Here is a 16288-nt window from a genome sequence, read left to right as displayed (position 1 = left end):
AAGTATAAATGCTTGCATCTGCAAGGAAAATGTTTAGAAGGATACACAAGAAACTATTGACTGTGGTTATTTCTTAGAGAGTGGGGAAAAAATGCTGAAGAGGGAAGAAAGTCTTCATTTTATATACTGTGGTACTGTTTGATTTCTTTTCCCCCACAACCACCATTCCTTCTTTTCAATATTGTGAACTATGTCAAACATACAGATAAAGCACTGAGAATAATGTAATGAACATCCACCCAACATACATACCACCTAGCTATATCTAATCTTTGTATTCCTCCATGTTTGTTTTAGATTTTTCAAAAAGATGCAGGAACTTCCTTGGTGATCCAGTGGCTAAGACTCTGCCCTCCCAATACAGGAAGCCTGGGATCAATCCCTGGCCAGGGAACTAGATCCCATGTGCACAGCCAAATAAATAAATACATTTTTTTTTAAATTGTAAAACATTACTGATAGACTTAAAGTACTCTATATACTGCTCCCTGATCTCATTCCCCTTTTTTCTCTCTCCAAAGGTAACCTTTACCCTAAATTTGATGTTTATCATTCTCATGCTAGCTTTTATATTATCACTACGTATCTATGGGCTTCCCTGATGGTTCAGATGGTATTCTTTCTGCCTGCCAAGCAGAAAACACTAGTTCGATACCTGGGTTGGAAAGACCACCTGGAATAGGAAATGGTAACCCACTCCAGTGTTCTTGCCTGCAGAAATCCATGGACAGAGGAGCCTGCAGGGCTACAGTCCATTGGGTCACAAAGAGTTGGACATGAGTGAGCAACTAGCAATTTCACTTATATATCTATATATAAACACATATTTTTCAAACTTCATATATATGTGTCATTTCACATCTTCTTTACTTTGCTCAACATTACATTTTTTATATTCACTCATGTTGATACAGCAGCTCTAGGTCAGTGGTTCTCAACTGTGGCTACATGCGGGAATCAGTTGGGGAGCTTTAAGTAACACCAATGTGTGGGCTCTTCACTCAGAGATTCTGATGTCACGGATGTACAGTCAAGTTGACAGCTATAGTAAATTAGTTCCATATATTCTTTTTTACTACTGTATAGAAGATTTTGGGTTTCCCTGGTGGCTTAGACAGTAAAGAATCTGCTTGCAATGCAGGAGACCTGGGTTTGATCCCTGGGTCAGGAAGAGCCCCTGGAGAAGGGAATGGCAACCCCCTCTAGTATTCTTTTTTTTCACTCCAGTATTCTTGCCTGGAGAATTTCATGGACAGAGGAGCCTGGTGGGCTATACCGTATGGGGTCACAAAGAGTCGGACATGACTGAGTGACTTACACATACACATGTATAATATTTCACAGTATGGGTTCTTGACAACTTATGTGCCCATTTTCTGGTTGATAAATTGTCTCCTTTTTTTTTTTTTTCCTATTTCAAGCAATTCAGTAATGACCATTGTTGTGCTAGTCTCTCTGTGCTAGGGTACATACTTAGAAGTTGAATTGGAGGATCAAAGGTTGAGATTTTTCAACTTTACCAACCTTACCATATTCATTTTATAGCAACTTACACTCTCACTATTTCTCAGCCTGTTAGCCAATATTTGATATGATCACACTAGAAAAAATGTTTCCCAGTCTTATACATGTGAAATCATGTTTTGTTTTAAATAATATTTCCCTCAGTACAAGTGAGGTTGAGCTCTGGAGTTTCTGCTTCTATGAATTGTCTTCTTTCTATTTTTCCATTGTTCTTTTCCTTATCCCCATCTCTTTCTTCCTCTGGGTCATAGCTCCCGGTTTTTGAATTTTGCAATTGCCTGCACATTGATATACCATGGCTGCCAATCCAGAAACAGCTGTTGAAATGAATTTGGGTGTCTTCCCAAAGTGATACTGAGCACACCACAGAGTCCCTGGCCAAGTCGTCTGGTGGTTAGATTGGTTCCTAATGCTCTGATCTGTACTTTGGTTTCTTACTTCCTGAGCTCCAGGTAATGGGTCTGCAGCTTACCTTTCTCATCTTCTCTCAAGAGGAGTAAAGTAGGGAAGCTCCATCACAGTCCTGGCTTCAAAAAGTGAGACTGGCTCTGGTTCCCTGGATTTCATGACTCACTTTTAGACTTTGCTCCCATCCTCTCTGGGCCCTGTTCACTGATGGTGTTTCTCTCCTATTTCTATTCCACGAGATACCCATCATGGTTCAGAGCCCAGATAAGCCTTTTTTCAATTTTTACACTTTATTATTGTTATGGATGTGTAGTAGAAGTGCAAGGTCAAAGTAAGAACTTATTACACCATCTGGACGTTATATTTTCTGTTTCATGATGAACACTTAAAAAATTTTACTCTAAAACCTAAATTCACAATTAAGATGATGACTTCTTCCAATTCTTCTTTTGCAAGTAGGAGAAAAGGACCAGCGTAGCCCAAAGTCAGGCTGGATGGCAGAGAAAACTGGATTTTATTGATATTGCTAAACCATTCAATAAGCAATCAGCTACATAAATGTAACAAGAGCTGTCACAACTCTAAGGTCAGAACCAATGGTAACTTTCATAGAGACACACCTGGAAAAGTGTGATTTACCTGAATGCTTTGTGTTTTTGTTCCTTGATAATTTTTTGGAAGCAGTTGTTTCCAGAAACTTTCCTTTGAATAGTCAAAATACACAGCCATTGGTGAATTATTCTGCTGAAGATTAAACCAGACCTATTAAAACATTAACACAGAATCAACATAGGCCCATGGGAGTACGAAGCCCATAGTGGGTTACAGTCTTTCTACCCAGTGAAGTGGCAGAAGCCGAGGACAGCTCTGAGGCAGGAGGTGCAGAGAATTCCAGGGGCATGTGAACACGAGCCTGCTCGTTGGTTCTCAGCCCCGGAGGCGCTACAGAATCCCCTCAAGGAGCTTTGGGGATAGAAGGTTTCCCCGGCCCCACACCCCAAGGATTCTAAATGAACATCTACGGTTTCTTCAGCGTGGCCACGTGATTCTAATGTACAGTCAGGGTAGAGAGCCACAGGTTTGACTCCGGAGGCGAGAACTCAAGATCTTCCCTCCTCACCCAATACACTTACGTTTTCACCATCAAACAAACAATCTACACCTTGTAACGGACAAAATGGGTCACACTGCTTATGACACTGTCCAGTTAATGGGTTCCAAAGCAAATAGTCATCAGTTTCCTGAGTTAATACATACGCCACGGGCCCCTGTCCGAAGAAAGAGTTAAAATTATTTTTGGTGGATGACTGATTTAACTCATTTTTGTATTGGAAATTGTAGTGTAAGCATGTGCTATCTCTGACTTTTTACAGATAATATTATCAATCACCTTATAGATTCTTTATTCTGTATGATTTATCTATTTATTGGCCATGCTGCACAGCTTGTGGGATCTCCCTTCCCTGACCAGGGATTGAACTCGGGCCACAGCAGCAAAAGCCCAGAATCATAACCACGATGTCATCAGGAAACTCCCTGTTATCTCTGATATTTTAAAAGCCTTTTTTAGAATATTTACAATTTTTTTGAAAAGGGAAAAACCAAAGCAATAGAAATCTGCAGGCCCAAGCTATCATGAGGGTTCAAATGAGAGAACTTATGAGCCAGTGTTGCCACCCTCATAGCAATAAAATATGTTGTTCTGTTCTGATGAAATCAGTATATGAAGAACATTTCCCAATAGCTAGTGCTAATGCGTAGGGGTACTTTTGTATAACTCACACAAAGGTGCTATATGGATTCAGTTCAGTTCAGTCGCTCAGTCGTGTCCAGCTCTTTGCGACCCCATGAATTGCAGCATGCCAGGCCTCCCTGTCCATCACCAACTCCCGGAGTTCACTCAGACTCGCGTCCATCAAGTCAGTGATGCCATCCAGCCATCTCATCCTCTGTCGTCCCCTTCTCCTCCTGCCCCCAATCCCTCCTAGCATCAGAGTCTTTTCCAATGAGTCAACTCTTCGCATGAGGTGGCCACAGTACTGGAGTTTCAGCTTTAGCATCATTCCTTCCAAAGAAATCCCAGGGCTGATCTCCTTTAAGCAGAATATACTTAAATATCAAGGGTGAATACCATGTAGAGTTATGGTGTTAGTCCAAGGCTCTGTAAAGCTGCTGCTGCTGCTGCTAAGTCGCTTCAGTCATGTCCTACTCTGTGCGACCCCATAGACGGCAGCCCACTAGGCTCCTCTGTCCCTGGAATTCTCCAGGCAAGAATAGTGGAGTCTGAAAAGCTAGGTGAAGTTAAAAAGCCATCAAATTAATTTTGAGAACAAGATCTAGAATTAGAAGCCAGAGAGAAATTAAACCAAAAACCATTTGAGGAGTAAAAGTAGTCACTATGGTACTATTTTGCTCTGCACATACTTTTGAAGTGTAAACCTTTCTTATTTAGCAAAAAATAAAAATTTCAGGTAATGATAATAATAACTGCTTAACATTTATCATTTACGTACCCCAGGTTCTGTACTCAGTGCTCATGCTAATTTCACTTAATTTCTCACTTTAATTAATTCCAAATTCTGTGAGGTAGGTATGTTTATCATGCCCACCTTTCACATGAAGAATAAGAGGTTAACAACATGTCTACGGTAACAGTAAACAGCATTATTCCTTTGAGCGGGGGCTTCCCTGGTGGCTCAGCTGGTAAAGAATCCACCTGCAATGTGGGAGATCTGGGTTCAATCTCTGGGTTGGGAAGATCCCCTAGAGTAGGGAAAGGCTACCCACTCCAGTATTCTGGCCCGGAGAATTCCATGGAATGTATAGTCCATGGGCTTGCAAAGAGTCGGACACAACTGAGCGACTTTCACTTTCACTTTGAGGGGGTAAATGAGGCTCAGAGAAATAAATAAGGCTGAGATCATACAGCTAGTAAACATTATTAGTGAAGTGAAAGTTGCTCAGTCGTGTCTGACTCTTTGTGACTCTATGGACTGTATGTAGCCCACTAGGCTCCTCTGTCCATGGGATTCCCCAAGTAAAGAGGCTTCACCTCAACCACACAGCCAAGGTGAACTGTATAGGTAAGTGCTGCCACCCAGTGTTGACTCACAGGTACAAATACAAATGTTTGTTAAAATACTGTTCACTGTTTACTGCCATCTAGTGGTGCTCAAAGCTACAGCAGACCGATCACATGGGGAAACTAGCCATAGGTTTTGGACAGGGAGGCCTGGCGTGCTGCAATTCATGGGATCGCAAAGAGTCGGACACGACTGAGTGACTGAACTGAACTTTCAGCTAACAAACAGGACACAGAAATAATAAGTTTTGCAAAGGAAATACAGAGAAATAAATGATCATGACAAAAAAAATCTGGAAGTTTTAAACGCTTATCAATATGTTCATATTATTGAATAGAAATAGAGTCCTGATAAGGCAGCTTTCTGGAGGTTTGAATACAGGAGTATATAATTAAGCTGTACAAATTAGTGAATTTCTGGCCCATTTGTTGCACAATTAAAATTTGAGCAGTGAAAAATAGGGAGAGGTACATCTTAATTATCTTAAAATGTAATTCTAGGAACATATAAAGATGATGGTGGTGATGATGGTTAACAACCACTACATAACTATTACTACGTCACCTACCCCCATCACTTACTGAGCATTTTCCATAAACCAGGTGCTGCTCTCAGTGTCATATATTCACTACATAATTTAGTATTTCTAGTAACCCCATGTTGTTCAGTCGCTAAGTCATGTCCGACTCTTTGTGACCCCATGAACTACGTACAGCATGCCAGGTTCGTCTGTCCTCCACTATCTTCCAGAGTTTGCTCAAACTCATGTCCCTTGTATCAGTGATGCTATGTAACCATCTCATTCTCTGCCACCCTCTTCTCCTTTTGCCCTCAATCTTTCCCAGCATCAGGGTCTTTTCCATGAGTCAGCTCTATACATCAGGTTGCCAAAGTATCAGAGCTTCAGCTTTCACATCATTCCCTCCAGTTAATATTCAGGGTTGATTTCTTTTAGGATTGACTAGTTTGATCTCCTTGTAGTACAAGGGACTCTCAGGAGTCTTCTCCAGCATCACAATTCAAAAGCAAGAGTTCTTCAGAGCTCAGTATTCTTTATGGTCCAACTCTCACATCTGTACGTGACTACTGGAAAAACCATAGCTTTGAGTATATAGACCTTTGTCGGCAAAGCTATATCTCTGCTTTTTAATACACTGTCTAGATCTGTCGTAGCTTTCCTTCCAAGAAGCAAGCGTCTTTTAATTTCATGGCTGCAGTCACTATCCACAATGATTTTGGAGTCCAAGGAAGAAAATCTGTCACTGCTTCCACTTTTTCCCCATCTGTTTGCCATGAAGTAATGGGTCTGGATGCCACGATCTTAGTTTTTTAACACTGAGTTTCAGGTCAGCTTTTTCACTCTTCTCTTTCACCCTCATCAAGAGGCTCTTTAGTTCCTCTTCACTTTCTGCCATTAGAGTGGCGTCATCTGCATATCTGAGGTTGTTGATATTTCTCCCAGTAATCTTGAATCCAGCTTGTGATTCATCCAGTCCAGCATTTTGCATGATGTACTCGCGCACAGAAGTTAAATAAGCAGGGGGACAATATACAGCCATGTCATATTTCTTTCCCAGTTTTGACCAGTCAATTGTTCCATGTCCAGTTCTAATGCTGCTTCTTGATCCGCATACAGGTTTCTCAGCAAACAGGTAAAGTGGTCTGGTATTCCCATCTCTTTCAGAATTTTCCACAGTTTGTTGTGATCCACACAGGCAAAGGCTTTAGCATTGTCAATGAAGCAAAGTAGATGTTTTCCTGGAACTCCCTTGCTTTCTCCATGATCCAACAAATGTTGGCAATTTGATCTCTGGTTCCTCTGCCTCTTTGAAACCCAGCTTGTACATTTGGAAGTTCTCAGTTCACATAATGCTGAAGCATAGCTTGAAGGATTTTGAGCATAACCTTGCTAGCATGTGAAATGAGCACAGTTTTACAGTAGTTTGAACATTCTTTGGCATTGTCCCTCTTTGAGATTGGAATGAAAACAGACATTTTCCAGTCCTGTGGTCATTGCTGAGTTTTCCAAATTTGCTGCCATGAAGTAGCACTATTATTTGTACTACTTTACAAAGAAGAAAAACAAAAGGAAGTCATTCTTTCTTTACATTGTGGAAATTTTGATGAAGCAACATTATTCTCCTAAGTAAATATTTGTTTGCCTATGAAATTTCCTAATTAATTTGTGAAAAATGGAAACTTGGAGTTGAAGTCTTTAAAACTTGCAACTGAAAGCTAATTAATTTTGTTTACACTATTTAAATATTAAGTCCAACACTTACTTCCAACACTGAGGTTCCTAGAAGGACCAAAGCTTTCTTTCCAAAATACAGGAAGAAATTACAGAGAAGTATGGCATGCTCTTCCTTATTTCCAATAGCTAAACTGATGCAGCGCTAAGGTGAAACAAAAGCAACAAGGACCAAAAAAAAAAAAAAAAAAGAGGAAGGGAGGGGAGGAGAGAGAGTTGAGTAGTGCAAGCATCCAACAGATTCAGAGCCCCTCCACGCCCTTACAACACATTTTTGCCAGGTCACTAAGATGACTGCAAAGCCTGAAACTCTGACACACTTTTCCTGTTAAAACATTAGGGCATTAGAAAGAGAGAACATTAACCTGGAACATAAGGGTCACCTTTATTATGGGACAATTAATGTGGATACTGTGTGATCCAATAATTTTATCATCCAAAATGAGGCAGCTTTTTTGGGGGACAAATACCCTGGGAAAACAGGGCTGAGCACCAAAGAATAAATGGTTTTGAACTGTGGTGCTGGAGAAGACTCTTGAGAGTCCCTTAGACAGTAAAGAGATCAAACCAGTAAATCCTAAAGGAAATCAATCCTGAATATTCTTTGGAAGGACTGATTCTGAAGCGAACCTCCAATATTTTGGCCACCTGATGTGAAGAGCTGACTCACTGGAAGAAACCCCAATGCTGGGAAAGACTGAGGTCAGGAGAAGGGGACAAAAGAGGATGAGATGGTTGGATGGCATCACTGACTCAATGGACGTGAGTTTAAGCAAACTCTAGGAGATGGTGATGGACAGGGAAGCCTGGCGTGCTACAGTCTATGGGGTTACAAAGAGTTGAACATGACTCAGTGACTGAATAACAAAATTGGTTAATATTTTAAGGAACTTCATCTGATTTTGGAGGAAAGGATCCTTTGGTCAATGGAGTCACTCTCTGCCCTGTACCAATATAGTGCTCTCAACTTAGAAGAAGAGATCTGAGTTGGAGCCCAATCAAGAAAAGTGATGGAAACTTCCTTAACTGAAAGACCTGAACAGCAGGGGTAGGTGTAATCAAATGCGGAGTGCCTAGTAAGGCAGTTGTAGCAGAAGAGAAAAAGCACAGCAGAGGTGGCAGGCAGACCAGTGGCCTATGATTTAGCTCCAGTCTATAGGTGTGTTTTGCTTGGCCCCAAAATGCTTTTAAAAATTGGAAGATCACACATACAACTCTGAATTTCTGGAATCTCTTGAAGAATCAAAGGATCTAATAAAATATATGGGCCCAGTTGTTTATACGGCAATATGTGTTGCTGCTTAGTAGCAGCTGTAACATGCAGACTCGGCTGCCCCATTTAGACTGGACACGTGCTTCCGTTTCATTAGTCCCAGAGAAAGGGCTGTGGTGGCCAGGGAGCTTGGGGAGGGGGAGCTCAGGAGCTCTCAGAGTAACTATTTACCAGTCAGTCGGGCGGCGTTTCAATGGTTTAACAACAGATATGACCACATCAGTACACACTGGCTGGATGTGATGGTGAGGTATAGAGGTTAGGAAGAATGGTAACATGGCTTTTCTGAAAGATACGTGTGATGAACAGGAGAATGAATAGCAGAACATGAGTAGTCTTCAACGTGAGGCTAAGGAGGTTCCCCTGACTGCATCTCAGAAGAGGAGGAGGGAATGAATGGAGAGTAGGTAACTAACATTGGAAAAGACTCTGAAGCTGGGAACGATGGAAGGCAAAAAGAGAAGACAGCGGCAGAGGATGAGGTAGTTAGATAGCACGATAGCATCGCCAGCTCAAAAGACATGAATCTGAGCAAACTCAGGAGATCATGAAGGATAGAGAAGCCTGGTTGCTGCAGTCCAGGGGTTGCAAAGAATCGGATACGACTTAGCAACCGAACAACAACAACAAGGTAACTAACATACTGTGTTCTAGCTGCCTATCCTTTCAAAATCCCTGTGTGACACAGATGAGGAAAGTGAGGTCTAATGAAGCTGAATAACTGAAGTCACACAGGTATCAGGTGGCTGAAGTAGGATTTGAACCAAGGTTTGTTCAAAGACGTATGTTGGGTAGAGAAAATAACTCCTGTGACGAATTAATTAGTCATTCACTCAGGGACATCCCAAATCCAGAGTTCCTGGCAATGGGAAGACACCAGCCAAAAGGAAGTCTGTGCCGGTGGTGACCTGTTGATTATGAGTACCGTTTGGCTTGGAGGGCACTTGGAAGCACTGGTATTTGCCAGAATGGTTATTTTTATAGTTATTTTTAGCTACTTTAGAGGCTATCTTTCAATGTTCTGCAGGATTGTAACATTCTGATTAGTTTGAAGAGTCTCAGAAGAGTCTAGAGTTAATATACATCTCTTTGAGTTTTACCAGATTTGAATCACTGGGTCCTGAAACAAACCACATGCTTGTGTCTCTCTTATTCTCATTTAGCAGAAGGCAGGGTAACTGACCTATTAAATTAGTCCTGTGCTCTCTAAATTCATTTCAGCTCAAATCCAGCCTCTAAGCATTCTAGTTAAGTGCAAATTTGCCTTTTCATTCAAGGAGATTAAACTTGGGATGTATATGTATAGTGTGTGGGTATAGGGCAAGCGTATAATCAACTAAATATAATTTAAGGTGAGATGGAAAAAGTGTTCTAATTAGGATTGCCAGATTTTGGGGGGAGGGATGGGATGCCTAAAGCAATTTAAATTTCAAATAAATAGTTTTTAGTTTAAATATGTCCCAAATATTGCATGGCAACCAGTCTAAATATAATTTTAAACTAAGTGCCAAGGAAGCTCTTCATTCAGATATGGGAAAACTGGGGAAAGCTTCTGTGAAGTGGTGGTATTTCCCCTAGACTTCAGGGTCCAACCACCTCTACAGTGAACAAGCCATATTTCGTATTCCTCTCTGGAGAATGTCATAATATTGTACTCCTGGAATTCCTGCTGAATCTGAATATTATGAGCTACTTAAAGAGTTGAATAAGATTTTTGGTCTTTAAGAATTATTTCTATGGGTTGTTATAGAGCTGAATGAAAACACTGTATTAATGCCTTCAAATTGCATAAAGAAAGCTACTACATAAGTGCATAATATTTTTGAAATGTTTCTTTAAAAGCAAAGCAAACATTATACATTTAAATTGTAAATTGTAATTGGTTACCTCTGATGTCATCCATATATCAAAATCATCATTTTCATCCAGTGCATCAGGCATAATAGGAATCAAAGACACAAAGTGAGCAACAAGGTCCTAAAATAATATTAACTAAGATTTATTAAGAGCATACTATATGCCCATCACCAAGCACAATGCTTTACATGCATTATCACCAAATTTAGTATATCCTACAAGCCTCTGAAATACACATTATTATTAATTTTATTTTACAGAAGAAGAAACAAGCTTAGAGTGCTAAGATAACCTGCCCACACTAACACCCACACTAACACACTAACATAATATATGGGTCACACACTAACACAACATATGGGTCTCTGGGAATAAGCCCGTTAGCATGACTCCAGACCATGTATATTAATCATTACATTTCACTACAATAAATTAAAGTTTTTAATGTGATACATTACATGTATACTTTAAAATACAACTGTTTAAGAAAATTGAAAAAAAGGTGTTAGAAGAGTAGCAAAAGTTTGATTTTCTTTCAGGTTCAAAATCCATCAGAATTATTTTTATTAATAAAATCCAGTTATAAGTTGCTGAAGCAAGAAGATATTGGTGCAGCCTATTTTTACAAACAACAGAACTTCTGTTGTGGACTCCTACCCCTTTAGGGCTGGAGATAAGGACTCAGAGTTAACACAGAAAGTTCACCAATATTTTCACTGATTTACAGTAGCTACCGTGTGTGCACTACTATGACCTCCTACACTAATCGTGCTTCTGACTTCATGCAATTAATTAAACATGGCTCACAATTCCTGATAAGCAAAAGAGCTAGGATTTTTTCTACTTTTTTAAAAAAGACAAAGACTGTCTTTAAAAGAAACCTGAGAGCATTATTATCTCCTTGGACTTTCAGTATCAGGAAACAGGAAAGAAGAAACCCAAAAGCAGAGTGTAGTAAAATGTGATCTAAATTAGGACTTTTGATTTTGGCTTAAAGAATTCAGGTGAGAGCTTCATACTGGAAGAATAATATAAATATTCTAAGGAGAGTCAATTGAGTCAATCAGGCCTGAATAAATAAAAGGTATAAATGATTTTTCATAGATGTCCGTTAATCAAAGCTTTTTTTTTTCCTTAAAGGGGAGACTAGATTTCTGATTTCACATTTCCCTTTCTCAAAGTGAAAGAAGCTATCTCCTCTTCTGAATTCATAATGAACACCTGTCCATGTCTCTTTTGTCAGCTGGTAAATAACAGATATGCATAAAGCCACATAAGGTGAGAAGTGTTATGTTGGCAGTTTATAGAGCAAAAGATAACATAGCCTCTTTACAGCAAGAAGCAGTCCTTAGAAGGACACAATCTCTTTAGAAATACAACTTTCAATTCTGCCTGAAAATCTAAAGGAATTTTTCTGCATCATTTTTCCAAATCTGACAGAAAGATTTTGAAGTTGGTATGGTCGCATGAAGTGATGTGGCAACAGTGACCTTCAGTACAAGTGGGCAGAGTGAAGGGCAACAGGAGGAAATGTTTTCTTCCACCACGCACTCAGGAGCACCCATTTTGCAACACAGATGGTATCTCTCTCAGGAAACTGTCTCCGAAGATAAAGCAATTTTAATAAGAAAGTTTTACTCAAAGTTAATATTAAAAAATAAACCAATTAAACTAAATATAAATTTAGAGTGATCAAAATGTTCTAAAATTTACTGTGGTGACGGCTGCACAACTTGGTGTATATAGTAAAAACCACTGAATTACATACTTTAGAAGGGCAAATTATATGGTTTGTGAATATCTCAATAAAGTTACTAACAGAAATATCACTTACAAGTCTTGCATTCGAATCATGAAGAAACATATCCAGGAGTTGTTGAGGTGGATTCAATGCCTTGATGTATCTTATCACTAAGATCTGTATCCCTTCATCATTAAAAACAGTAGTGGTGATTCTTCGTTTAGGAAATAACGCCTTACAAGTTTTTGTAAAAATCCGTGCTCTCTCCAAAACGTCTATTTGATCTGAAAACTAGAATAAGTTCAAAATATTTCAACTTGCTACCATACTGTTCCCACCAACAAATTGAACCAACATTTAATTTTGTCATCTTTGAAATTAACACTCCTTTGATAGTATATCTGAAAATAATTCAGTGGAAAGCCTACCTTGTCTAGTTCTGGACTACAGATGGCATATGATATTTGAGGTTCAATAGTAGCAAAAATATTTAAGAAGGTACATTCTTTTAAGTTCTGTCCATTATAATCTTCTTTAGGAGACACATAAGTCTTACTCCAAGTATACCCAAGCAAAACGGGTGGAATATTTACTTGAAATGTTCCACTAATCTGAAAGAGTATATGAACAGAATGGATTCTGCATGATGAAAATAAACATCAGTCAAAGATAGCTCAGTTCAGTCTACTCCATTGCAGGAAATGGGCTTGCATGGGTTCATGCTGATTCAACTAATAGGGACTTGCAAAGAATGATAAAGTTTTCCATGATGGTCTGCTCACAAGCAACCTTGACACCCTGGGTCCCTCTGTAATATGTAGTATGTGGAAAAGGCAGAAGTAAGAAAAGGATGAAATCAGAAAGCAAGTTAACATACCAGAGAGATAGAAACTCTTAAAGAATCAAATTTAAGCTCAGAGAAAAATGCTGAAAGACCATGTTACATTTTGCACTGGGTCTGGAAAGAGACAAAAAATGGAACAGAAGGAGAGATGACCCAAAGTCCACTGGAGGAGGGACAGTGTGTGTATGTGTGTGTATGTGTGTGTGTGTGAGGAGATAATTTAAAATAACAACTACTACTACTAACAACATAACTAATATTAATAGTTATTAAGCACCTACTATGTGTAAGGCAGAGAAGGCGCTGGCACCCCACTCCAGTACTCTTGCCTGGAAAATCCCATGGATGGAGGAGCCTGGTAGGCTGCAGTCCATGGGGTTGCGAAGAGTTGGACACTACTGACGACTTCACTTTCACTTTTCACTTTCATGCACTGGAGAAGGAAATGGCAACCCACTCCAGTGTTCTTGTCTGGAGAATCCCAGGGACGGGGGAGCCTGGTGGGCTGCCCTCTCTGGGGTCACACAGAGTCGGACACAACTAAAGCGACTTAGCAGCAGCAGCAGCAGCATGTATAAGGCATTCTTCCAAGTGCTTGATATAGATCTCAGTATTCAATGAAGTAGACACCACTAATCTCCATTTTATAGATAAGGAAATGAGTTCAGAGCATGTGAGGAAGTTGTGACAGGTCACACAACCAATGAGTAGTAGAGCCAGGATTACAGTGCAGACGGGTCTACCTTTGAAGCTCACATTCCTAACTACTTCTCTATCCTAGCATCTGGCTTGAGACTGAGAAGTAACTGCAGGGATTATAACAGGAAGCCCTATACCTCCAACAACTTAAAATCTCCCTTGCTCTTTATCTGCAGCACCTGTATTTGTAACGTGCTCCCTCATGACATGCTGTGATTGCATAGAATCCTGGAACCCATGGTTACGAAGCAATGTCATTATTCAGAAAATGTATGAATCTTGAAATATGTAACTATTATAAACAAATATGAATGTTGCTTTAAGACCTATGGTTAGCTGTCCTTTTCTTCATCAATGAACACTAAAAATATATGAAATAAATTTGTGGTTATCTCCTAGAGATGGCTAAAATCTTCAAATACTCCAACACCTAAGAGGCACTTGCATACAGGATCATTTCAACTGACTTATCAACCTGCCAATCAAAATCTGACTCAAAGAAAACAGTAAGTGTTTCTATTAGCCAGAGACAAAAATTTAGAGTTAGCAAAGAATCATTTTCTGTTACCTCAGACTGTTGTAGGAGAGCAGAGAAAGGGAAGACAATGGATCCAAGCCAATTCTTTCTTATATATGAATGAGCACTGCAGCTCTTGAAACAGCGATCCTATTAAAATAAATAAGTTTTCTGTTACTATTCTATATCATGTGATTAATGACTTCACACAAACTTGTAGGTAAGTATAATAAATTCTCTTTCATTTTAAAAAGAAACCAAAGAGTAAATAGAAAAGTTTTTTTCTCACTTTCAAAAATTTCTTTAAAAGATAATTGACTATTTAAAGCAATAATAATGACCTGTTGCAGAGTTTATGACATATGTAAAAGCAAAATATATGATAAAATAATACTAACACAAAGCATAGGAGTAGAAATGGAAGTGTAATAATATCCTGTTCTTACACTATATGTGGAGTGGCATAATACAGACTGTGATAAGTGCAATAATATATAATAAAACCTAGAGCAACAATTAAGAAATAAAAAAAAGTACAGCTAATAAGCCAATAGTGAAAATAAAGTAGAATAATAAAAGTACTCTATTAATCCAAAAAAGGGAAGAAAAAAAGAACAAAAAACAGATGGGACAAGCAGAAAGCAAACAGGAAGATGGAACCCAGCCAAGTCAGTAATTACACAAAACATAAATACCCATTCATTAAAAGATAGAGGTTGTTAACTGAATAAAAAAGGAGGACCCAAGACTATACACTGTCTAAAGTAAACTCATTTAACATATAAAGACACAGATTAAAAGAAAAAATAAGAAGAAAAGAAAGAAAAAGATAGACCATACATACAAACACCAATGAAAAGAAAGCCAAAATGACTAAATTTATAACATACAAAGTAGATTTAAGAATTAAGAAATGTAACCAGGAATAAAGAGGAATATTTCATAATAATAGAGCAATCAATTCATGAAGAAGGAATATAATCTTAACAGAGTGTGTGTGTGTGTGTGTGTGTGTGTGTGTGTGTGTGTGTGCTAAGTTGCTTCAGTCGTGTCTGACTCTGTGTGACCCAATGGACTGCAGCCCTCCAGGCTCCTGTGTCCATGAGGATTCTCCAGGCAAGAATAGTGCAGTGGGTTGTTATGCCCTCCTCCAAGGGATCTTCCCTACCAAGGGATGGAACTTGAGTCTCTTATGTCTCCTGCATTAGCAAGTAGGTTCTTTACTCCTAGTGCCACCTGGGAAGCCCTGTAACTCTAATAAAAGAGTTATAAAATCAGAGCTAAAAAACATGACACCAAGAACAATTCATTAAAAAATGCTCAACATCATTGTGTGTTAGTTGCTCAGTAATGTCTGACTGCGACTCGCCAGGCCCCTTTGTCTATGGAATTTTCCAGGCAAGAATACTAGAATGGGTTCCCATTCCTTTCTTCAGGGGATCTCCCCAACCCAGGGATCAAACCCAGGTCTCCTGCATTGCAGGCAGATGCTTTACCATCTGAACCACCAGGGAAGCCATCCAACATCATTAGTCATTCAGTTCAGTTCAGTTCAGTCTTTCAGTTGTGTCTGACTCTTTGTGACCCAATGAATCCCAGCACGCCAGGCCTCCCTGTCATTCACCAACTCCCGGAGTTCACTCAGACTCATCCATCGAGTCCGTGATGCCATCCAGCCGTCTCATCCTCTGTCGTCCCCTTCTCCTCCTGCCCCCAATCCCTCCCAGCATCAGAGTCTTTTCCAATGAGTCAACTCTTCGCATGAGGTGGCCAAAGTACTGGAGTTTCAGCTTCAGCATCATTCCTTCCAAAGAAACCCCAGGGCTGATCTCCTTCAGAATGGACTGGTTGGATCTCCTTGCAGTCCAAGGGACTCTCAAGAGTCTTCTCCAACACCACAGTTCAAAAGCATCAATTCTTCGGCGCTCTCCCTTCTTCACAGTCCAACTCTCACATCCATACATGACTACTGGAAAAATCATAGCCTTGACTAGACGGACCTTTGTTGGCCAAGTAATGTCTCTGCTTTTCAATATGCTATCTAGGTTGGTCATAACTTTCCTTCCAAGGAGTAAGCGTCTTTTAATTTCA

At 39.6% G+C, this 16288-nt stretch overlaps 1 protein-coding gene across 1 annotated transcript in view; it reads right to left on the bottom strand.

Annotated features, from left to right (window-relative positions):
* CC2D2B (coiled-coil and C2 domain containing 2B) overlaps positions 1 to 16288 on the bottom strand; it is a 94542-nt gene that overhangs the window by 9383 nt on the left and 68871 nt on the right. Inside the window, 7 exon segments of the mRNA XM_040254625.1 lie at positions 2572 to 2694; positions 3066 to 3200; positions 7298 to 7411; positions 10427 to 10516; positions 12231 to 12428; positions 12566 to 12748; positions 14249 to 14347. Of these exon segments, the coding sequence (XP_040110559.1) occupies positions 2572 to 2694; positions 3066 to 3200; positions 7298 to 7411; positions 10427 to 10516; positions 12231 to 12428; positions 12566 to 12748; positions 14249 to 14347 (942 nt within the window).

Source organism: Oryx dammah, unplaced genomic scaffold (assembly GCF_014754425.2).
Source record: "Oryx dammah isolate SB20612 unplaced genomic scaffold, SCBI_Odam_1.1 HiC_scaffold_14, whole genome shotgun sequence".
NCBI classification, from domain to species: Eukaryota; Metazoa; Chordata; class Mammalia; order Artiodactyla; family Bovidae; genus Oryx; species Oryx dammah.
The sequence above is the reverse complement of the archived record's forward strand: the minus strand, read 5'-3'. Positions and strand labels throughout refer to the sequence as shown.